The 25,821-nt window shown below is 38.7% G+C and overlaps 1 protein-coding gene across 1 annotated transcript in view; it reads left to right on the plus strand.

Moving 5' to 3' along the window:
- Positions 1–25,821, plus strand: part of MOCOS (molybdenum cofactor sulfurase) — a 205,782-nt gene that overhangs the window by 159,016 nt on the left and 20,945 nt on the right. The window contains exons 7-9 of the mRNA XM_065752644.1: positions 13,270–13,386; positions 15,080–15,520; positions 22,303–22,465. Of these exons, the coding sequence (XP_065608716.1) occupies positions 13,270–13,386; positions 15,080–15,520; positions 22,303–22,465 (721 nt within the window). The remainder of the gene's footprint in view (positions 1–13,269; positions 13,387–15,079; positions 15,521–22,302; positions 22,466–25,821) is intronic.

A 25,821-nucleotide genomic window follows, 5' to 3' on the forward strand; every position in this document is an offset into this window, starting at 1 on the left:
TTCTATCTGACATACCTACTACTGGATACCATCTAATGACTCCAAATGTACTTCAGCTAGTATATGAAAAGAGAAATGACAGTGTCCTATCTTTTATGGATGATATCCATCTATAATTAATTACTTACAACCAGGCATCCAACCAACTCTATTTGTCTTCCTGACAGGCAATTGTTATGTGACCATTGCCTAGTGTGGATGGACATTAGCATTTAGTAGCCTGAAAAGGACAAACTGCCTGATACTAGAGAAGGTGCTATACTGAGGTTTGGAATAATTTATTCTCACTTCTATATTTAGTGTTGGTGTAGTCTCACCTTGAATATTGCGTGCATTTCTGGGCTTCACAACATAGAAATAATGTTAGGGTACTTGAAAGCATCCAGAGGAGGTCAGCAAGTCTCATAAAAGGGCTGTCAGGAGATGCTGAGGATACTTGGGTTGTCTAGTCTGGAGGAGGCTGAGAGGCACTTTCACTGTTCTCTGTCATACCATGATGAAGGGAGGCAGAAGGTAATGCTGGGCTCTGACGTTGTCACTGATGGCAGGATGCAATGAAAAGTTTCTTTGGCCAAACACTGGAACAGGCTTCCTAGACAGTTCAAGTATTCAAGAGGCATTTGGACAATGTCTTCAGTAGAATGCTTTAAATTCTGGTTAGCTGTGAAGTGGTCAGATAATTGGATTTGACGATCTTTCCCTTCTCTTCCCTTCTTTCTCCCTGCCCTTTTGTGACCAAGAAGGCCAGTTGATATCCTGGGGTGCATCAAAAAAGCAGATTGAGGGAGGTTATCTTCCCCCTTTACTGTGCCCAGGTTAGACCACATCTGGAGTACTTTGCCCAGTTCTGTGCTCCTCGATTCAGGAAAGACAAAGAACTTCTAGAGAAAGCCAAGCAGAAGGCCAAAAAGATGGTTATGGGCCTGGATCATCTCCCTCACGAGGAAAGAATGAAATCTGAGTCTGTTCAGTGTGGAGGAGGCTGAAAGGGGATCTTATCAATGCTTATAAACACATATAGGACAGCAGTGAAGTGGTTGGGGCCAGACTCTTTCCAGTGGTGCTGAGTGACAGAAGAATTAAAAATGGGCACAAAACAGAATGTAGGAATTTCCAGACAAACATGAGGAAAAAATTTTTTGCTTCAAGGGTGATAAAGCACTGCCCATAGAAGTTGTGGAGTCTACTTCTCTGCAGATATTCAAAATCCACCTCAATGCTTTCCTGTGTCATTTACTGTAGGAAACATGCTTTAGCAGAGAGGCTGGATTCGATGATCTCCAGAATTTCTTTCCAACCCCTATGATTCTGTCATTCTATGATTCTGTCATTCCATTCTAAACATTTGAGATGGGCAAGAAAAACTTTAGAAGTATGTGTCTTCAGAGGATACCAAGCTTACATTTAAGCCTGAAGATTTACATAATTTACATGATATTCAGAACTCTGAGCTAAGTCCACGATATTTAGGGTGTGAAAAGCATGCAATGAAGTACATGACATTTAGCACTGCCACTGAAAATTAAAACAGGGAAAAAAATATGTCTTTATCTTTGTAACATTTTAGAGGAAAACTATTCTTACTGACTGCTATTATTGAAATCCATTTTTCATTGTTACGAGCGTAATTCACCTCAGTTAACAGGACTGTGCCTCTAAACATAAGCACTCATGAATTGCATGCACTGCATCAACTGCAACAGTAGGAAATAGCTGTGCTTTCAGAATCATCCTTGAATAAAACCTTTTTTGCATCAGTCACGATCAAATAAAACCATTTTATTGAAACAAGACACACACTTGAGACAATGCTGTGATTGCAGTCTCAATAATGGCATCACTTTTGACAGATTCCTGTCCCAATATATACGATACAGAACACCTACATACTAAGAAGTGGTAAGGTGGGAGTGAAATAATTAAAGAAGTTGAATTGTTCTTGGTTTTACTTATAGCTGTTTCTTTGTAATTTTTGAAGGCTATTTCAAAATATGATATTTGGAAGAACTAGCTTTGAATGCTATATGTATCATTAGTTTAATGGATAGCTTAATTACTGGTTTTGTTATTTTGCTCTAAATGGTAATTAAAACAATTAAAGAAGAGGGACTAGCAGGCTTCAAATACCAATACTCTTTCAAAATCTTTTTCTTCAGGGTTGATTTTTTCATGAGGAAGTATTTCTTTACCTAGGAATAAAACTACTAAAGTTTTGAAATATGATTCTGTGAAATCTTCATAAGTCTTGTGTTTTGGCACTAAAACTACACTAAATTTCCTTCTTTGATCTGCATCAAACTTCCCTTTGAGCTCCACCATACTTCCCTCAGAAATTATTTCCTTCCATAAAAAGCTGTCTTTGTAGACTGCTGTTGGTATTATTTTATTCTTGAAATGAGCTGGGAAGATATCTGCATTCTTTTTACATGTGCTGCCTGTTCTTGACCACAGCATGTCTGTCATTTTATGTTGTGTGTTCATTTGTGCTGCATGCAGCACAAAAAGCCTGGGTTATGAACAGGGGTTAAACTATGATAGGCCTAAGGCATAAAGATAGACTTTATACCAGATATAAAGATGGCATTTAATACCAAACAGCTTCATCATATATACTTGCCCAGATCAGAATGGCTAATTTTCCAGCATTATAGCTTTTGCTGTTAATGAATGGACAGGTGACTTGCTGATGCTTTGGAAAGTGTAGGGCTAGAGTCAAAGGACCCCTGCTAAGTTCAGTGGTATAGGATGAAAGTAGCAGGGCTGACAATGCAGTAAGCTGCCAATCTCCTATTTCCTTGTAGGGCTTACAGAAAAAAAAGAAGCAATTAGCTCTAGACATTAAAGAGATTTTATGATGTCACTAAAATGGGGTCACACATATATATATGTATTCAGGGATGAGCTAATACTGCAGACTTCTAGTGCAGCAAATTACCATTGGCTCATTTATTAATAGTGAATATTTGCTATTTGAATATTGCTATTTTCAGCGTATATGAGTTTATATATATCCACAAGTCCTTCCAGTCTCTGAAACACTGCTTGACAGCAATGACTCGGCTTCAGTTTCCGTCGTTGCCATCATTTTCTCAGAATCTTGTGTATATCTCCGTGATGTGTTTTGAGTGCCAAAGAGGAGATGGAATGTTGGTTTGAAACAACAGACATAGACACAAAAAACGTGGATTTCACATAAATAGGGTCAAAGTGTGAAATTGTAAGTACCTCTGTATTTGCAGATTTGAAAAAAACACCAGCTCTGCCATGAGGGGCTTTTTGTGCTAATATTTTAAATTTCCCTCATAGTTCTCAAAGGAAGGAGAGATTTGTTAAATGTTCTTTGTAATATGTGTAGTTGGAGAGTAATTTTAACAACCATTCACATTTCATTCTGTAAAGTCAGTTTGAGAGCTGGAAGAGGGGAAGGTGATTAGGACAGAGGCAGGCAGGTGGAATTTCACCTGAACCATCTGTTGAGTTTGTGCCCTGGGGAGCTCTTAACCAGTCACACTTCCCAGTTCTGTGTTTTCTGCCCATAATGAGAAGTACAACTTCCTTTAACAAACCTTTACCCCCTGTATTGCTGAAAGTTTTTTTTGTTTCTCTTCTTGTTATTTTTACCACATGCTATGGGCTTAAAAAGTGATCAAACCATCCTAGTTCTCATAGCTTTTCTTTTACCCAATACCTGCTTTGCCTGAAGCCTGTGGCTAAGCAGATGTAGTTTGCTGTGGTCTCACCTGCAAAAGTTTCCTTGGTATCTGCCTGCTGTGCCTCCTAAAGATCCTGTTAGAAGAGGAATGAGCATCAATCCATTAGCAGTCCCAGACTTCTTGCCTGCCATTTCACACTTGTCTGTGATAGACAAACTGCTATAACAGGAATCAGCTGCCAAAGACTATGTAAACATTTTGGTTCTCCCAGGGAAGACTCTTCAGCAATGTTGCATATGGATGAGTTTTGGCTCTCAGGATTGAGAACCCTGCTCAGCTAGATTATGATCAGCTTTGTTTAGGAGCTTGCATTAGTATGTCCTGTCTCACTCCCATCAGCCCAGATAGAGTGAGGGGAGAGTTAGACTTTGAACTTATCTCTCTTCATCCATTTCCCAAGGAAAACCTATCAACACTTCTCAATGGATAACTTGCAGTGTGTGCCCCTTCAGTACAAATCTATAATGCAGTCTGATGGCTGTTCTTACTCTGGCATCTGCTCACTCTCTCACCCACCTTCTTCCTATTTCCACCTCCCTCAAATTAATGTTAGGGGTAGACTTGGTGACCCACTGTTGTTTTCTTCTATCCTGTTGTTGTTTTCTGTCATTCTGAAGTGAAGACCAGGGTTTTCCATTTGAAAATGTGTCACCATTTAGACATAAGAAGAGCCACAGAGGATCCCACCATTGCACCATCTCTACCCCTGTAGCTTTTTCCAGTATTTACATGCTAGTTTAAGAGGGGGAAAAAAAAATGGGACTCCTCCTAGAAACACAAGTATTTGTTTTCTTTTTAAATTCACTTATCCTTCTTTATCCAAAGCATCCTGAAGCAGTGAATTATCCTGTAAGCAGTTTAGCAGTCAAGCCAAACTTATTCCCATGATTTGTGACGTGGAGGGGGAGAAATAAGTGTTAGCACTGTAGGGACCATGAGAGGTTACCCATCTCATTATGTGCTAATATAGGATCATCTTAATCTGAACTTTTCCACAGCCTTTGTAGGCTGAAACTTAGCTATATTCACTGCTACAGAATATATCCTGGTAATGAATCTAAGTTTCCCATAATGCAACCAGACTTCATTTTTACAAGCGTTGGGTAAAGAAACAAACAAACAAAAAAAAAAAAAGGATGAGTTTGGACAGGAAAGCAGAAAAACAGAAGATTCCAACCATACGAGACAGAGGAGATTTGAACAAGCAGTCAGAAATACAACCTGGGGAGGAGACAGCAATATTTGCAAATAGAAGTTATTCTGTCTGTTTGCACTTAGGCCTGCAAACAGAATTAATATGGGACAGGGTGGGAATTGCACATAAAAGTAGTTGTTCAAGGTAGATATAGCGGTCATAGTAAATTCTGTCTGAACCTTTTCATCACAGGTACACTTTCTTTGATATTATTCCTAAATGTTTAATTTCAACATCTTCGTTTTTCTTCAGTGATGTTCTAGAAAAGCTGCTTAGCTTGACCCATATCAGTAGCCAAGATCCTGGCAATGGGCTGCTGATATCCTTCTGCTTCTGCTGAAGTCTTTCTGAATCTTGACAGATTCTGTAGCTATTTTTCCCACTTATACAATTATCTCAATAACATTTTCTAATCACTCAGGAATTAAGAGAAAATAGGTCCGTATCCTCAGACATAAAAGGGCAGATACGTATGTATATACACATTTCTGCATGGACAGATATTCATATAATTACTTATTGTTACTCGATGAAAAGAACCATGCAATACCCGAAGAAGGTAGATTTCCTGAAATACTGCTTTACATATCTTAGACACTATCCTCTAGTGGACCAGGTCCACTGCATTGTACATCTATACTGAATTGGAGCATTGAGAATACGGGCATTAGAAGAGTGAAATAAAAATGGAGCTACAGCATTTCTTTAGAACTAGAAGCTGTTAGTAGCTCAGTTTGCCCAGACTGCTGGCTGGAGTCTGGTAGTAGCCATCTGACCTGATCACTTGGTCTGAAAATTCATGCCATGTCCCTACAGGAGAAAGTAAGTTACTGATGAAAAGCAAGGAGCAATAATTTCTAATATACTTAAATTCTGAGTTTTCTGTTGCTCTTCAAAATTTAAACCTTTTTTTTTTTTTTCCTTTTCCAACTGTTAATTTTTCTACATAAAGTAAATGAGTTTTGCAGCTGAACAAGTGCAGCCCTTTTACTTGGGGGTCAGAGAAAATGGAAATCCAGCAATTGTTAATTCTAGCTAAGAAAGTCTGTGCAGGGATGGTCAGATGACCCTGAGTTAGTTACATTAATGCTTTCACTAGCCTATCCTCTCATTATATTAATTTTGATGACTCAGGGAAAGAAAAGTGTTCTTAACACACCTAATGGGATTTTTGGCATTCTTCCCAATAGCTATCTAAAAATGACTGCAGTGATTGCTCACTATTGATTTTAGCTATGGATTTAGGCATTGATTTCAGGAAGCTGGGGACAGTGGACAGACGGGTGCAATAGAATGCAAACAGAATTGCAAGGAGAAGATTGCTGGGAAGATTCCTGTTGAACCTCTGCTAATTTCCTTGGTTCTAATTAGTTTCCAATTGTGTTGCGGATGCCTCCCAAGCAGGGAGATAGGAGAGGTGCAGCAAGCCATGATGTTGTGTCAATAAATGGTGACTAGTTACTTCAAACTGACAGGAAATGCCCTTACAATCTGTTTCTTTCCTTATGTTTGGCTATGAGATAACAGTAACACAGCACTGGGCACTCAAAGACAGCCCTTACAACAAGGGGATGGCAGTACAGCAGACATTTTTATTGAGGTAGGTAGGGATTTACCGACAGAGAGTAAGGAGATGATGTACTTGAGAGATTCAGTGTGATACCTGCAAGCCTGGTTAACAGATAATGAAGCTTGTCTTGTTGAGGAAGTCATGACAGGACACAAGTTGAGTTGCTATTTATAATATCTCACTGCAGGGGGATAAAGGCACTTGTGATATGGTATGCTTAAAATTGTGTACTGTTATACTACCCACCAGAGCTGGTCAAGGTTAGAAAGCTCCATGAAGGCCTAGACTGAAGATTTTACCTGACACCACTTCTCTGGAGTGTCCTTGCATGTTGCTAAGGAAACTGCAAAGGAGATAAAAGAAAGATGCTCATAGTCGTTCAGATGACAGAATCTAAGATAAATGAGGGAGGCTAAACATTTTCTCACAGGGCTAAACTGTGCCTCTAAACTGCAGACCTTGTTATGCAGGAGAGAAATATAAAAAGAAACCCCATGGCAGCAGGAATAGGACTGCACTTCTGACAGCCTCTGCTGGATCCTCTTTTCTCGATATTAATAAAAGCAGATCAGCTACTTTTCAATGAATGCAGTGTCCAGTTTCAGCCCACTGTCAGAATCCTTTGAAGACAAAGAGAGCCTGGCTCCACCTGCTTTATTACCTTGCTTGCATCTTTCTGCTCCCTTCAGAGAAATTCTGTATAGGAACCTGTATGGCCATAATTAAAGTAATATTTCAACAAAGGGAAATCATCATATTTTAACCCCATGACCTCCCTGTGTGGTAGGAAAGCAGTATTATTGCCATTTGCAGTGAATAAACACAGACAAAAGAAGATTTAAGTGATACAAGAAAAAGAGAAAAAGATGGGGAAAGTTTTGGCTGGGGCCAAATCTATGTTTCTAAACTTGCAGTACCATGCACTGCGCCTGTTTTTTGTTTTTGTTCTTTACCATGCCCTATTTCCACATCTGTTAGTCATCTACTGTCCCCTTTATCCCTTCTTTGTACTAGATATTGCTTAGTTTTTTGTGACGTTTACCTCTGGCTGGCACTTCCCTGACTAGCAACAGCCTACCCTGATGCCTTTGGCCTGCAAGATAGCTAGAGATGCACAACTGGATGTAGAGATTGAAACAATTTCCTCATTAACCAACATGGGGAAGCTCTGTTGAAGTCAGTACTAGGAATCTGCAGAAGGCTTTGCTTTTCTTCCTGGAATCTGTCCTTTTCTGGATGTCACTTTATCAAAAGGAGTGTTGTTATCGAATACAGTTTTAAAAAGAAAAGAAGACAAAATATGGTTGGCTGGGGACACCTATGAGAATTGATGTTCCAAATGAGACAAAACTAGTGTGTTTCTTCTTGTCATCATTTTATTCAGTTTCAGTAGCTGGATCTTGGTCTCCCAAAGTTGATTGATAGTCCATGCCCTAATTCACTGCATGTAGTACAGGACACAAAAAACAGTTGAAAAAATGTGAAGTCATCCATTAAGAATCAAGGCTGTTTCATTTTTTCCTTATAATCACCTAATTCCGAAAGTTTCTGGTAGCTTCTGGATCTCAGAAGTGTGAAATTCTTGTTACTCCTTTACACAGTTTTATGTATGTTATGTATGTGGCATTTTCTAGGAGAGAATTCCCACAGAATGGTAAACCACATAATCCAAATTATCCTGAATTTTCCTAGCTGCAAACAAGCAGTTCAAATTATCAAGGAAGTTCCTGAAAACTTCACACTTCTACTATCAGGATGCTCTGTTTGGCAATTTCAATAGATTTCAGTATCTTAGTCTAATACACTACTGCTGTCTGCTAAGGAGAGAGTGATGAATGTATGTAGACTGAAGAAAGATTTACATACACATACCAATTTGTTTAAATCATTGTTAACAACTAGAAACACAATAAGCAGAAGAGGATCAGCTTCATCAAAACCATGAAAACCTGCCTGCGTGGAATTTCTTTCCTTGAGATAGCAAAAACAGGAAACCATGCCGTCAAACCACTTAATGATACTGTAACTCAGCTAAAATGCTTTTTTCTTCCTACTAAGTTATTTCAAAACAACTGCAAATATATATGTATATGTGTATATATGTTTATATTCTGACCTACTTCTTATTAAATACTATTAAACAAGATTAATTATGCATTTGCATCAGGAACATTTTACAGTTAAATGCTGGATGACAGAAAGAGCTAGCTTACTTTCTGTCCAATTCCATACCACGAATCAGTGAATTAATTTACCAGTGGATGTGGAACACAGTGTCATGAATCTTGTTTTTTAAGCACCCATCAGTAGTGTGCACTGAAATTCTTCTAATGAGCAAATCCATCCGACAGATTCCTCTGAAATCTGGTCATTGCAGAAAGTAGAATAAGAGGCCCCGGTCCCAGTTCCTGAAGGACAGTATCTGCCACTTTTGAATTAAATGATTTTGTTGTGGGTTTTTTTTTCAGAACACTTTATGACCTATTGTAAAAGAGTCTTTTATTCATGTCAGTAATTCTTGTGGTACTCAGTAAAGTAACTTGCTTGAAAAGCAGCTACAGAATTTGAACCTACAGAAATTACATCAACAGAGATTCCTAAAGAATCCACCATTCTTGCTGAAAATCTTAGACTTCGTTGGTTAGAAATAATGCAAAACTACATGCTATTTGTAAATCTTTTCTATCTCATAGTATATATCTATGTGCAGTAAGAGCATCATCCTCAGACTTATTTCAGCAGAGTCTAAAGCCAGAGAAAGGCTTACACCCTGCAGCACTCCCCTGCAGAAGTCCTGAAGGGAATGGATAGCAGAAGTCAGTCATTTGGCAAAGGCAGAAGAGTTACTGGTGCAACAGTGTGAAAAAGAATAGGAAGTCAGAACACATGAAAATCTAATTTCTGTCTGTCTTCTAAGTATGAACTAAAATACCAGCAATCCAACAGGAAGCTGTTGTAGAACAGTGCATTTAAATGCTAAAAATAAAACTTGCTCCACCGCCTTTTCTTTTTAATTAAAGAAATATCAATTGTAGTAGTATTTGCCAAACAGAGCAAATGCTAAAGGTGAACATTCGGTCAGTGTGTCAGTACTGTAGGCTGACTTGCTGAGGACAGCAATTATGCTTAAAACAGAAATTCTTTCTGAAACAAAAATAAGTACTTTAAAAATTGGTTTAGATTGACATTATTTGCATGTGTTTGTAAAACTCAGACACCTCAGCCTGGAACTAGGAAGAGCACTTTTTTCTTCTCAAAACTCAAGGTGATCTGACATGAGAGTGCTGGGGCATGAAGCAGCCTACAGGGCATGGCCCCCAGCAAACAGCTTCAGAAAAAGTAATGGGTGCCAAGGGACTCTGAGGGACAGAAGAGACTCCAGGATACTGGAGGGCTTAACTACCATGTTCTCACTGACTGAAATCAGTTAAAATGCTGTAAAGATTCTGCATGTATTTTGCACTTTAACTGTCATCTTAAAGCCTTGAATAACCAAGGCACTATGGTTCCAATTGTTGGACTCAGGGAACCACCAAAGCAGATGATCTGAATACATCACTCAGTGTACATACCATTAGTACCATCCATGCTTCTGTGCCTTATTGATGAACATGTTCCTGGCTCCCAAAAGCTTTCTGCCATTGTTAGAGACAGAGCTGCAATGCTTTAGATGCTTTATTTCATAAACCTGAGTTCCATATCCATTATTGCTCCTTATGGCAATCTTAGAGATGTGCTTTATTTAAATTAGCTTTTCTTCATTGAAATAACTGTAACAGATGTTTTATGTTCTATTTGTTTTGCTCTGTGGTAACACTGTGGAGAGAGATTAAATTAACTTCCTACATAGAATATTTCTAGCGTGGAACTAAAGAAGGCATAGCATATGTCCAAGGGACAGTCAAGCATGTGTTCAAGGGACAGATAGATTGGAAGTGCTGCATGTGCTCATTCTTTACATGGTTTCATTGCTTTCAATAAAAAGTGTGTATCACATCGCCAAGATCTGCAGGGCATGTGTGTGTTTTTAAGCCTTGTATTGGTGATAATGGATATCAATTAATAGTAAGCTTATGACTAACTTATCTTTGTTCTCCTGAACCTTCTTTCCCTACATTCCTCTTAATGTTCATACATTTTTATGTATCGATAATCTTTGTCTACTGTACAGACTAATTATATCATAGTTAAAAAGTGTTATCAAAGGCAGGTTATTGGGTCACATCACATATTTCTCTTCTTAATGCTAGGGAAGGCAAGAATGAAATTCTGAGGCCTTTATTAAAGCACAGTAATAATTTATTTGACAAAATGTAAAAGATTTAAAAAAAAGTAATCTTGTTAACAATTCCTTGAAGCTGGGTCATGGAAACTTCATTACATTGCATACATTTGGATAATCAGGGCTGCCCAGCAAAATTTATTCAAAAATAATAATTAAAAAAAAGCAGTAGTAAAAAGATATATTCTGAGCTTTTTGAATACCGAGCAAATAAATCCAAACACTGTACATTTTCAGTAGTGAAACATCTGTCATGATTTTAGCCTTGCTTGTCATCATTAACAGAACGATAGATCCACCCATGAGTCACCAGCACCATGACAAACCATGTTATATCAGAATGAAAACTTTTCTCATCTAAGTGTAAAAAGAAGTCAAGAAAATGTCACTGTTCCCAGACTGAAGTTTTCTGACAGCACGAAGTTAATGACACCACAGCAATCTTTCTTAACAGATGACTTTTGCTATAACTTTGATTTGAGAAACATGCTTTGAACACAGTTTATTCTCCAAAGCATTAGTCATGAAAAGACATCTTGGTTCTGATTTTTTTCCTCTGCTTTCCAAGTCTGCTTATTTTGGTTGTTTCTCCATTTAAGAGCTGAACCACTTTGAACTGAACTAATGGGGCAGAGCACATTTAAGCATGAACGTTGATAACTTTGCTCCATAATAGCGTAAGATTTCTTCAGTGTATGCAGCACATTTTTTTGTGGAGTACCCTGCGTCCCACACATTGAGTGCTGTTTGAACTGCTTTTAGTTGAACTAACACTACTTAGGTTGAATTATTTCAGCCTGAAATAAGTTCTAATGAAAGGCTTGGTTTTTCAAGCAGGCAAGATAGTGAAATTAAGGGTTGATAGCTCACACAAGCAAACTCAGAGCTGTCAGAAGGCTGATATTAAAAGGCTGATGATGTCAGAAAACAGGAGACAGAAGATGAGCTGTGTTATACAACTGGGATAATCTGGAAAGTGCTCACCAGTATCCAATATAAAGAGAATTTATGTTTAAAGAACATAAAAGCCAGCACAGTTTAAGCCACCTAGAAAAACTAGGTGTAATGTTTCCACTGAAAGTTCAGGCAGGTAAAGCATGGGGGCTTACAGCAAGGGAAGTGACTAGCCTCAAATGGTAAGCACTTCCATTCCTACACCTTTGGGTACTGTCATTCTTAATGCAGCCTTAGCTGCCTGAGAGGATGACTGTGTTTCTGGCATATCTGAGTCCTCTCAAACAGTAACATGTTTATTCTTATGACCCCAAGTTTCCCATTTTGCAGTAGAGGAGCTAAAGCACAGATAGATTAACCCCAGCTTGTGTGAGGTTGTTCTGGAAGTCTGTGGTAGGGGTTGGATGTCCCAATTGGATGTACCTTTCTGTCTATCTGTCCTTTTTCCAAGTTCTGACCAGGCTTATTCATCATTTGTTGTCAAAGAAATAACTGTCAGTATCTATACCTGCTCAGTTATCATTAGCACCAGCTGTTGTTGCTTTTTCAAATCAACATAAAGAGTGTTCAGATCCCTGCTGTGTGCTTCCATGGTTTCTGAACTGTGCTAAGAAGATCCCCATGGTGTGCTTCCCTTGTTTCTTAGCATTGCAATGAAACCTTGACAATCTGCATCTCTTCTCTACAGGGCCATCTAGAGAGCCAGAGTCCCTCTACCAGTGCATATATATCTCCTCTCCTTCTGAGGCATGTAAAGAGAAGTGCCTCTGTTCTCTTTGCACATCATTCATTCATGCCAGCTTGTCATCAATCACTGTATTTATGCCCATTCAATATTAAGAGGATGATAAAGAAACGGTGTAACACACAAAAAAAGAATAGCATCAGGAAGGCATTCATCAATGAGTTGGTAGACAGGGTGGTCATGTGTGGAAAATTGAAGGAAGTGTCCCTGTGGAGTGCCTGCCCAATGAGGTGTTATTGCTTGGTGAAGGGCTGATTCTTGAAGCGCTGGTGTGCCACAACCACAATGATGTCTTCATTTTCTATATTGAGGACTTACAGTTTCAGATTCCTGGTGAGAAATGTTTCATTCAGCTAACTGAAGAGGTGCTCCAGGCCTCACTCTTCATCTTGGAGGGGCAGTTATAGGTAATGGTTGAGACCAGACCCCAAACAGCACTAAGCTGCAGACCTGTAATTCATGTGACTAGTGTAGGTGCACAGATATAAAGTAAGCATGTATACTGGTTTTACAAGGACCTGGGTCTGAACTGATAGTGTGTGTGTTTGTGTGCATGCTCTGTGCCTTTCTCTCAGTGCCATTGTGATTATCTGCTTCCATCAGTGTTTTCTTTCAGCTAAAATAAAAAGGCTGAAAAATCCTCAGTGTATATGGGAATGCTGACAGCTACATTAAGTTGTTGATAATTTAGAGATGTAATTTACCCCCAGTTAATTTGTACCTTTAAAACATTGTATGTTGTTTACCACTATTTTTAAGTATCTGTCTTCTGTTTTTCTCTTATGTCTTATTTCCTGTTGAATTGAGAAGGTGGAAAAGATGGCCAGCCTCTACAACATACATGTTCGCACAGGCTGCTTCTGTAACACAGGAGCCTGCCAGATGCATTTGGGTATAAGCGATGAGGACATCCAAAAGAACTTGCAGGTTAGTTTCTGAGTAAAATTATGTGATACACTGTCCATGGAAAATATACAAATTCAGTGACCCAGACTGTCGGTTCTGAATTTATCTGTCGGTTCTGAATCCATCAAGAATCTGTCGGTTCTGAATCCATCAAGGATGGGAGATTTGAAGGAGAGAGAAGAAAATCTAGCCTTGAAACGTGAAGAAAAGATAGATGGATGGATGGATGGATGGATGGATGGATGGATGGATGGATGGATGGATGGATGGATAGATAGATAGATAGATAGATAGATAGATAGATAGATAGATAGATAGATAGATAGATAGATAGATAATAAAGTAGTTCTATCATATGCTGTGCTTTTGAGTCTTTGCAACTTTTAGAATTAAGGTAAGTTTGATTTGCTTTTTCTGACCTTTCAACTCAATTACCATGTTAAAGAAAAACTTAAGTTCAATACACTGAAACAAGGTGTAACAGAACCATTTTATGGACCCAAGCAGTATGCATTGTTTTTATTTCATTCAAAAATATGAAGGAGCGTGTTGCCTCATTTAGGTCAGTATCATGTGAATGGTGAATAACCTGCTGGAGAGGAGCTCTGCAGAGAAGGATCTTAGTGTCCTGGTAGACAACAGGTTGGCCATGAGCAAGCAATGCCCTTGTGGCCTAAAAGGCTAATGGTATCCTGGGGCACATTAAAAAGAGCGGGGGCAGCAGGTTGAGGGAGGTGATCCCTTCTACTCTGCACTGGTGAATCCACATCTGGAGTACTGTGTCCTGTTCTGTGCTCCCCAGTTCAGGAAAGACAGGAGACTTCTTGAACGTATCAAGCTGAGGACTGCAGAGATGGTCACAGGCCTGGAGGATCTCCCTTAGAAGGAAAGACTGGGAGATCTGAGACTATTCAGCCTGGAAAAGAGAAGACTGAGAGGGGATCTTATCAATGCTTATAAATATCTAAAGGGCGGGAATCAAGTGGATGGGGCCAAGCTCTTTTCAGTGGTCCTCAGCAACAGGACATGGGGTAACAGGAACAAATGGGAACACAGCAAATTCCCTACAAACCTAAGAATGAACTTTTTTTCTTTCTGGGTGACACAGCACTGGAACAGCCTGCCCACAAAGGTTGTGGAGTCTCCTTCCCTGAAGATATTCAAAATCCATCCGGATGCTCTCCTGTGCTACCTTCTCTAGTGAACCTTCTTTAGCAGGGGGTGGGATTAGATGATATCTAGAAGTCCCTTCTGACCTCTGCGATTCAGTGAATATGATTGTACAAAATGGAACTGTTCCAACTGAGTATCAACAAAACTCCTACAGAAATCAGCAGTCTAGTTGTTTGGTCACCTATCTGAATGCAGTATCCCAGTTTAAATTTCAGTGAACTATGCAGATAAGACTGAAATATAACTGGAGATTGATCTTGCTAACAGGCTATTCTGGCACAGGCCAACTTTTTCTTGACATAAGTTTTTAAGAAATCCCTCTTGCCTTGGGGTAGAATAGGACAAACATCTCAAACAATATTTTTCTCTGCTTGAGTAGCTAATTAGACATTTGGGATTTTTTCTCCAACTCTCCAAAACTGTATTCCTGAAAACAGTTTTTTAAGTTAGAATTAACAGACTCATGGGTGACTATGTAAGGTAAGAGGGAAATAGAGCAGACTGTCATAATAGCTCTGTTTTTCTTCCTGTTTTAAACTAGGCTGGCCATGTCTGTGGAGATGATATAGACCTAATTGATGGACGTCCCACTGGTTCTGTAAGGATATCCTTTGGCTACATGTCTTCTTTTGAAGATGCACAGACTTTTTTGAAATTCATCACAGCCACAAAGTTCTCCAACACAGACACTGAGATTCTCTTTCAGTCCTCTGCTACACAGCTGACAACAGAACCTGTACCAGATGACCACTCTAACAGCACCAATACCATGTCTCCAAGAACGCACATCACAGATAGAGAACACAGGAATAATCCATCTGGAACAGAGAGGACTGTTGGTTGGCAGCCACTGGAGTCGGAGTCAGAAAGCATAAGGGCAGCTGTTTCTGAGTCTGCCGTGCCAAAGTGTAAAAGGGGTGGCAAGCCCATTACTGTCACCAACATTTACCTGTATCCAATCAAATCCTGCTCTGCATTTGAGGTAAATACTTTCAATTATTCTTACATATTCATCCCGAATTGTCAGATATGTCAACCAGGAACAACATGTGCATTCGATATCAGAAAACAGTATGCGGAGGCCCATTTTTCCATTTCTCTAATCTCTGGGATTGACTCCTGTGTGCTAAGGCACTTTGAAGGATTTTCAATTAGACTGAAGTTACAAGATGCAAATGCATCTCTGCTCTCCTATCCCCCATCAAAGAGAAACCAGCACATGATATGCAGTTTTGGGGGAAAAAAAAAGGTTGGATTTGCAAAATTTGACTAAAATATAATCAAATAATTAGTATGCTTTCACTGAATGACATGTGATGGACTTATAGGCACTGATGGGTAGGCAGCAATTGAGAAATAACTTGATTAACATGTTATAATTGAGAGGAGGTTGATTTACATTACAAAGAAATGTTATCATTAAAAATACATTTGCAACAGAAATATGACATTTAAGTGTTGCTGCACTATTTGAAAGTTCAGTCTTTGAAGATTTTAATTGCTTTTTTGCCAAGTTAATAATATCATCACCTTAGCTATGACTTTTTTTTTGTTAATAATGCATGATGAAATAGGTGTGTGGCCCACACATGACCTAGAATGTGACTCTGCTTGGTACCATATTGGAAACTGATTTAATGAATGTCAATAATGGTATAACTTCACCTAGGAAAACTTGCTGGTGTAGGTCACTGTCTCACATCTGAATGAAAATTGGAGTCAAATCCAGTGGCAAATCACCTGCATTTAAAATACAGATTCTTGGCTTTTTTGATCTTTTTTTTTTCCCTTAATGCAAAAAACAGTGAGAGAAATTGAAGCAAAAAGATCAACAAAACATCTGTATTTCTAAACTTGTTTTGCTTATGGTGTTTTTAATTCAGAGGCATTGAATGAGCATTGAATGAGACCTGAACAAATAATTTTCCACCCTTTATTAACCTCCTACTAAATCAAACCACTTAAAAATCAAAGTAATTGTGAGAACGTTTTCACTTTTGTTTAAACATTGCACTTATTAGAGCTATATTGCAGAAGCCCGCTACGTAACTACTGAAATACGTCTTAGCAGTCTTTGGGTCCTTTTGGGGTTAAGTTCTATTTCTAACATGCAGGCTGGTGTTAGGGAATACATACCACAACACTCAGTGCCAGGAAGGCTTTGAAGCGATTGTGCCCAGGAGCAGGTAAACCATACCTCAGTGTGAAAGGCAGCTCATGTTTTCCCAAACTGAGCCGGTTTTCCTCTCTTCAAGCTCTGTGAAGGGAAACTTCTCTAGGTAATAAATTCATAAAAAGCTGGTACTCCCTGACAGACAGAATTGCAGTTTTAATGGAGGAGGAAAATCCCCATGCATAATTCTTGTGCCAGGTATGCGTTAATGGGCCAAGCGTGAAAGCAGAGTTCATCTTACTCAACCTTATCCCTCTAAAGTTAGCTATTATTCTGTAAGCAGGGAGAGATGGATACCTGCTAAGTCATCTTATCATAAAATAGGCATCTGCAGTAGGAAAAATGAATTGTCCCTAGATATTTCTGTCTCTTTCCATTGACGACAGGAGGTATCAACAGCTACTTGGACTGTATAGGCAGCAACTAACACTAGGCAATTTAAATAGTTTAAAAATGCAAATATTGCATTTGGAACTGTATGAGGTTTATGTTTTCGTGCCTAGGAATATTTTTGAAGTCTGGTGTATTGTGACTTGATATGTGTTGGTAATGAAGCATCAGCTGTGTTAGAGCCCAATAGCTAAGCACTGTCAGAGCCTGTACTGCCAAAGGGTAATACCCAATGAAATGTTTGCTAGCTTTAGTATACGATATGGAAAGGGATTGGAACTTCACTATAAATGGCGTGCAGCTCTCCTCATCCTCTTCTCAAAGAACGTGTTCTGTTCATTTCCGTTTAGTCCATAAAAAATAACAATAGAAGTTGAATTAGCAGATTTGATTAAAAACGGATTTCAGTGCACGAGGAGAACAGGCCAGGAAGTGAAGTCAGAAGTATATTGGACCATTGCATAATGGTCAATATTTTTCAGTACTGAAGTAAGCCAGAAAGGAAAATGTGTTTGCTTGTGTGATCATCTTCCTGTCTACCAGGTATTCTTCATATTTTTGTTCCCAAGTCTTGAGTGGCACTTCTAGATCTGTCATATATTTATAAGCAGACTGAAAGATCTGACAGCCTGATTTTCTGCCTGTAAAAGAGGTAAATATGGCAGCTCACAGCCCACCGTTTGTAAGGAGTATTAAAACTCAAAGGCAGTTAATCCCATTCTCACCCAGGGGGTGACTTAGTTTCTTCCCAGTGACAAAGAGTGAAGTAGAAAGCCAATGCTGCTAGAACCCATACCACCAAATGCAGAGTGCATCATCCTCCACAAGGTTATGTACACCATTACTGCAACTTCAGCCTGTGTCACCTTGAAAGGGGAAAATAACCAATACCACACGCACTGGAATTTGAAGCAAAGCATGCTAGATAAATCTTACCACAATTAAATGGAACCAAGTCCTGAAAATCATTTTGCCTTCTAAAGTAGTGATTATCCTCAGTTCTCTAGGCTTTATCATGAAAAGACTGATTCCAGTAGAAGATTACTACTTTGACACTCTCTTTGTCGTACAGACTTCACACTTAATAATGTACTATCCCTTTGCTTAGTAAATTCATAAACTCCTGAGATAATAATCACGTAGCTTGTAGTTCCCATGGTCTTCAGTTAGAAGCCAAGTACTGAAATTCAATTTCATGCTTTAAATTTAAAATAGCTTTAAATAGTTGCAGTTGTTGGAAAGTTAGAAAACTATTTCCTGTTAAAATTTTATGTCTATATTTATCTGTTACTAAGTAGCTCGAAACTAGCTGATGTGAAAAAGTGGTTTAGGTATTAGGCTGCAATGAAATCACTCATCTTGTACTCGGATACTTGAGGTCGGAATCCCAGAATTTTTAGTTCAATTTGCAGTCAGACCTTCAACATGCCTTGTAAATGGGCTTTATTGGGAAGTACACAATCAGATGTGTTTGCCTAAAATAAAATGTGTAGTGGAAGATTCCACCTGTGTGTGCAAGACCTCTTGCATCTGCCGGTGAAGTGTGCCCATCAACCAGTTGGTTGCAGTATAGAATACTTAATTGGTGACAGAAGGACGAATTCAAGGATGTGATTGCAAGCTCACAACTGTTTCACCTCCTCTTTAGAGTCACATCATCTCCTCTTTACCTAAACTACGAGCCAAGTCTATGTTTTAGTGTGGGACGTGCTTGGCCTCCAGTGAAGATGAGAGTGCAGAGTGCTTTGGCATCTGGCAGGATAAAGCCTTGCATTAAGGTATTCAGCCTACTGCAGACTGGTTAGCTCCTACTATGTGCATGTTTCCTAAACTTTTCCTGGCCACAGGACTGTCTCTATTCAGTGGTGTTCCATGGACTTCGTACATATGGCCTAGGAACTAGAGGGCAAAATATTCTAGCTAAACGTCTTAAATGTGCATTCACCTTCCTACAATTATTTTATTAAACAAAGAGAAGCAGAAAAGAGGAGTAGCCTCTGTCCCTGACCACATTTTTTTTCTTTTCCGACATAAAAACATATTTTAAACATGCATTTTTAAACATGAACATCTCTCATGTCGATGAATTTTGCATAATTACATAGTGCAGTGTGCCCAGTAAAAAGGTTAGGACTTTAAACATTAATAACTTTATTATTCTTGCAGTAGATTTCAGAAGATAAAAATTGCATCTCAACATGGAAAACAAATTAGCTTTTAATTTAAAATACAATGCAAATTCTTAGTGATCAGTAGATACATTATATGTAAGACCGCTAGCATTTTTAAACTTGCATAATTTAAAAGCTGTTCAATGCTTCCTTTAATGTGCCTGAAAATTGTGTTAGCTTTCGTGATGACATTATAGTGAACTATGGAAAAAATGCAGCCCAAAATGCTTTACAGAAAATTCTGAGCAAAGCAGAAGTGTCTATTTGGAATGAATATATTCCAAAAAGAAAAATTGCTGAAGAAGGTAGGATAATGCAGTGTACTGGTTGTGCTCTGTGCATTGAGCTTTGTTGATGACAGGTACATTTGTGTGTTGTATGATTAGCTCATCTGCCATGCTGGGAATGAAGTTGTATGCATGCAGTAATCAGTAAAAGCATGGTGTCCACACTTCTCTGTTCTCTCACTTCTAATTTGTCTCTGTAGAGGAGATGGTCATATAGCTTCAGGGAATCAGTGTAATACACTATTGCTTATTATGATGTAAGTTATCCTGTTTTATATCACTTTGCAGTAAGCTTTCTTGGCTGCTTTGCTTCACTCTTTTAGTTGCCTGATTGTAGGTATTTAGCATTGTTTGAGTGCCCTGCCTTGCCTCCTGCTGCCTGTCCTCCAGGATGTGCATCTCTTGTGCAGCCTGTGTTTTATCTGCTGATCTTGGGCAGAGATGTGGAACGTAATCCAAGGGAGCCAAATTGAACCACTCTTATCGTGCCTCAAATGATGTCCTTTGTTTGAACTGCTTTAATTAAGTTGCTTGCAATCATTGAACAATCCCTTCAGCCTCTTTCAAATGATGGTGGAAGAGTGTCTGCACAGATTGAAAGCCCAAGTGCTAGGGAGAATAGCAATTCCTTGCTCAGCTCCTGTATCACTATTAGCAGCAAACCAGCTCTGACTATTCCATGGTCATCTCCATCTCTCGGTTCGAGGCAGAGTACACAGTTATTTTGTTGTGGCAACTTTAATTATTGGAGCAGACAAGCAATACACTAAGTTGCACTTTTCAGAGAAAGTAAGGCACATCACAGTTTGCTTGGGACATCTGTGAGATGCAGGGGACATAGTGCTGAGGATATTTGTGTATCATTCTTGTTACCATAGCAGGCAACCAGAGAGGAACAGGAAAAATGGGCTCAAGACCTTCAGTCATGTGTTGCAGCTCAGAGTGAAGCCTGGAGCTGGCCCAAAGTGGAAGCAGAACAACAGAATGTTACAATTGGGTACTAGGGATTACATTCTTGGGCTCTTCCTATGATTTTCTGCTCTTTTAGTTTATTCTCTCCATTACGTCTTGCAAATCTCTTAATGATCTGTTGTATCCATGGCAGGATGCATTACTGATAGTGATCTTCTGTTTTGGAAAGGAGATTTGTTAGCAGGAAATTCTTGCTGCTCTCAGATGATCACCAGCTGTTCAAAATGTATTTTGTAATCTAATTACAGGATAACCAAACAATACAGGCATCTCTGAAGGATAATTTCCAGCAAGGATGAAAAGCTTTACTTCAGCTGATATCGCAATGTTTGAGCTGTGATTCTTCTCCTAAAAAACAAACAAAAAAAAAAAAAAAAAAAAAAAACAAGGGAAAGGTTCACATCACCATCAGACCTAAAGGTTCCATTTTTGACTGATATTTTTATCCACGCCCACTTCAACAACTGACAAAAAGCGTTATAAATGATGTTGATAAAATACATTTCTTGAATTTTTTCCATGTATGATCCGTATTTCATGCAGTTGATAGCTCATATGGTTGATAGTGGGAGGCTAGTTCAGCTTCAGTGCTCTCAGTTTCCCATTTCAGCACATTTTGAGTGCCTGCCCTCAGTTCCCTCTAGTCATGCTCTCTGTGGCAGTCTGTTGCTGAGAGCTCTTCCAAAACCTGGAAAAGTTTGTAAGAATGGGATTTTACGGCTTCTGTAGGGTTTTGGATAGAGCACATGCTAAACAAAATTGTGACTTTTAATTAATACAACCATTTGAGTCTCTCAATATTTTCTGGTAAAACCGGTTAATTTGTGTGAAAAGTGCTAAGCTTCTCTACAAGAATTCAACAGAGTTCATCTGTAGCTAACTGTTCTCCATATTCAACTGTGACTAAGATATGTCAGTAGAAACAATATGTTTAAATGCCCGGCTTTATGTTAAAATAATGGTATTAATATTTTAGCATTCTGAAGGAGAAAGCAGTTATTAATATCGCCCAAAGACATTCCTAAAATTGCTCTCTTTTTTTCATTCTGAGATTACCATCTGTGTAGCATCAGTAACAGATGTTCTTTTCACCAGAAAAATGTACATGAAAGCAAGGACAATATGCCTGTGTAGGCTATTGGAAGTAAGAAGCATTATAAAAGCAGTGGAAGAACAACTTGCAGAGAAGATCACGTTTTGTTGCAAGAGGATTTGGAAAGCTATTATGCTCGTAGCTAAAACAGAAATTTCAGCAGTGGATATTTTCTCAGAAAATGGTTCCAGTTTTTAAAAAAATGTGGAAGTTTGTTCAGAGTTCTACATTTCACATTTCCCTTGTTTTCTGCTGCTTCTTTTTTTTTTTTTTTTTTTACCTTAAACCATGCAACTGACACAAAACCCCCCATTCTTTGAGAATTAAAATTGTTGAGGGGAGAGGTCCTAAGCATGTCTGAGTATAAAATTAAAAACAGTTTTCAGAGCATTTTAGTGATTGTTTTCTGTATTTCCACAGCTCTGTTAAATCAAAGGGTGTGATAATATGCGACAAATTATAGTAACTCCATTCCCTTTTGTCAGCTTCTTGCAGTGAGAACTTGATCATTGATTTGCAGTTAAATTTTCTGTTATAAAGTCTGACATGGGCTTGCAAAAGTTTTTCTGATTTTCAAGCAATTTCATTATTGGTTTCTCTTCCACATCTTTTCAGCTTGATCTATTAATAAAACTAGTATTTTCTAAACCTTTCCGTCTCCTCCTGATGCTTTTCCAGGTTACAGAATGGCCGGTAGGAAACCAAGGATTGCTGTATGACCGTAACTGGATGGTTGTAAATCAGAATGGAGTTTGTATAACTCAGAAGCAGGAGCCAAAGTTGTGTCTTATATATCCCTTAATTGATCTGAAGCAAAAGATTATGGTCATTCAGGCAGAAGGTAAGGTAACAATATCCTTTTTCCCCCTATGTTAATGATGTTGAACTTACATCTGTGTGCATGAACTGAAATACTGATTGCTATGTATGGGTACCAGCTAAACAGACATCTGCTACAGGCTGCAGGTGAGGAGAACTGAGTCTGGAATAGCCTTGGGTATTTTACTAGCTTATTGTTGGGACAGGCAGAGAGCAGATAGCAAATCCGTATGTGCAGTCATAAAGTGAATGCTTCAGGAAGGAAACATGATTTGATAAATGTGGAAATCCATTGACTAATCTGTCCCTCCACATCATGAAAGAGAGTTCACCAGCCTGAAGGAACTGTTACCGCTGTGAAAGCAGAGGAATAGGAGTCTAACATCAAACATCTTGGCCAAAGCCCTTCCCATTTTTAGCTCTCCTCTTTCTTCCAGCAGCTATGGGACTAGAGGGATAGAGTCTTCAGTGGGGATTAATGTGAATTAAGATAAGAACCAGATAGTACTAAGCTCAGTTAAATACTTTCACTAGCAGGCATGTTTGGGCTTCTTTTGATTCATCAAAACCCTCTTTATTATCTGCTGAAGGGGAAAAAAAAAGAGAAAACTTATGGAAAGCTTTATGGAAAGCCATTTGCTACTTGAGGATACAAATTATTTATTTTCCTAACAGTGCTATTAGCACTCAACAGTAGTACAGGTTTGTATTCTGCTGAAGTCATTATTGCATGTGGCTCAATGGTGTTTATCATCTCCCTTGTGTCTAACATTTACTCATCCTGTATGCCTTAACTGTTTTTAATATATGTGTTCTCATTTTGTACAGCTAGAAAAAAACAAGGGAACTTATATTCAGATTTTTAACCCATTATTAGAACTCCATATGTGTGGTTCTGTAACTTACAGCCTCCTTTCTGTTTGTACATTATATTTGTTGTCTGCTCAGCTGTCTGGCAAATTCATTTCTTCTGTCTGTCAGGTTTGTCAAATGTACATTAGGGTATTTCTGCTATTTTTTTGAATACTTCCTGTGTGTTTCAGATCCCAAAAACAATCTTGTTTTTTCTTAGGGATTCCAATCCAGCTCACAGGGGGCTCTCTCCCCTTTCAGTCAAATGCACTCCTTTCCCTCTAGAACTTTTCATTAGTGGAAAAAAATTGTCTATAGCTATTTTATTTCAGTATGGTTTAATATTCCCTACCCTCTCTGTCCAACAAAACACATTTGTCAGAGTGATTTGGTGTGACAGTAACACTTTCAATACCTTCTGCTATATCCTTCCTGTGCTGAGACAGCTTCAGGTTCTTCCTGTAACCAGTGTGTGAGCTGTCTAACAGCCAGCACTGGATGGACAGGCAGGACCACTGTCCGACCAACCTAGTGACATATCCTGCTGTCACTGCTTGTGCTGCTGTTGTCATGGCTGTTCCTTACTGTGGTAGAAGGAGGGAGTTTTAATTTTGACAGTTATTTTTGTAGCCCATGTGGTTGTTAGCAGGCATTTCCTGTTCTTTTTGACATGAAGAGTAAAACAAACCCTCACTATCGCAAGAGCCAGTTTGAGAAAAGTGATGTCTTTTTAAATCGGCTCCCAAAGAGAAAGATAACCTTTTAAATCTTGATATAGGATTGCTTCCACTGAAATAGTTAATGATGGAACTCCCAGCAGCTCAGGGCAGGTGCCTTTATTTCCAGAAGTCATATTGCTAGAGTGAGAATCAAGGGTAATCTTTTCCTGCTCCACCTTACATGTAGGGGCACAAACAGTGCTGGGCTGGTTCCTGACACATAAAAACAGAACTTGGTTGAGAATACGTTCCTATAGAAGACTAATTTCTCTCTTTACATGTTAGCTAACTATCAGCATTACTCTGGCAAGTTGTGACTTAGTTTTCCTCCACACGGAGGGAGAAATTTTAAGTGCTGTGAAGGACCTTTAAAACACTGGAGTGGAAAGATGCTTGCAAAACTGAACAACTAATTACACTTTATGGAGTTTATTCTGCCTTCAAATGGTCATGTGTTACTGCCAATAAAAATAATAGAAATTATACACATACACTGCTGAAAGAATGTACATGAATAGTTTATATTTCAGTCTATTGAAATAACAGACCTCTAAATTTTCTCACTGACTGAAAATAGGAGCTATAAAGACAAGAATATTTTGTTTATATATTAATATTGTGAGCACATCTGTGGATCTTATTATCAAGCAAATGACCATGGAGAATGACAGCTCTTACAATTTAGTAACTGGCAATATTCTGCTTTTTTTTTTTTTTGCCTCAAGATAGAATAAAATTGTAATTAACAATGTTTAACTGACCTAAAACTCAGTGTAAAATGTGTATTGTTCAATAAAAATGTGATTCACTTGTTAGTTTATAAAAGCAGGGCTTTTTAAAGCCCTGAGACTCTATTTTTAATGTTTTGAGTAGAATTTAGAATTTAATTTCAAAAGATAGTAACCAATGAGGACACATAGTGTCCTTTCAGATGGCTTGGAGCTAGATGATCATTAAGATCCCTCTAACCCAAGCCATTCTGTGATCTATAATTCTACAATTCTATGAATCAAACTTTTCAGAAGGAATAATGCTATTGTTCAATTGTTTCAAAGTACAAGAACATTTGTTCTGGTCTGTAAGAGGATAATGTCTTCTTTTTTAGGTTGTTGCATGCAATTTAAATGCATGTACATTAGGTTGCTCCAGAAGTAATGCCTCTTATTTATTTCTATGGAAGCTGCAGCAGATACAAAGAGCACAACACTGTTTGCTATAGCAAATTCTCAGCTACAAAACACTCTTTTTCACTACCATTAGCTCTGCATTTTTGCCAGTGATGAACAAGAGCCTGCATGACACACTTGTAAGATTCTTCATTACCATCCAGAACATGGCTTGTCATTCATATTGGTGTTGCCACTGCTGAAAGGTAGCACCCACTGCTTCACTGTGCTCACATCCACTGTTCGGCCTCCATCAACATTCAGTAAGTGTCAATGAATGTCAGTGCATGCCATTTTTTGCATATGGAGGAATTCAGTGACACACCTTTGCTTGAAGCACAGTTCCATGTCAGATGCCATTTTGTCAGAGTGCCCCACTGCTGCCATCTATCACCCAGGAACAAAATGTTAATGGAATACTGGTGGGAATGTTCAACCTCTACTGCCATACCACTGACATCTGCCTCTGTTATAGTGGGTTAACATCAAAAAATAGGAGGCGGTACTTTGCCCTTGTTTTCCTAAATGAACCTAACTTTTCCTCCTTTGTCTTTGCTTCTGAAGTATACCACTGTTGCTAGCTATGTAGAGAGTAGGAATCTCTCCGTATTGAAAACTTTCATGGACTGGAGCTGTTAGCT

This window comes from Cyrtonyx montezumae, unplaced genomic scaffold (assembly GCF_038088225.1).
Source record: "Cyrtonyx montezumae isolate F1298 unplaced genomic scaffold, pur_monq_1.0 scaffold_8, whole genome shotgun sequence".
Classification (NCBI taxonomy): Eukaryota; Metazoa; Chordata; class Aves; order Galliformes; family Odontophoridae; genus Cyrtonyx; species Cyrtonyx montezumae.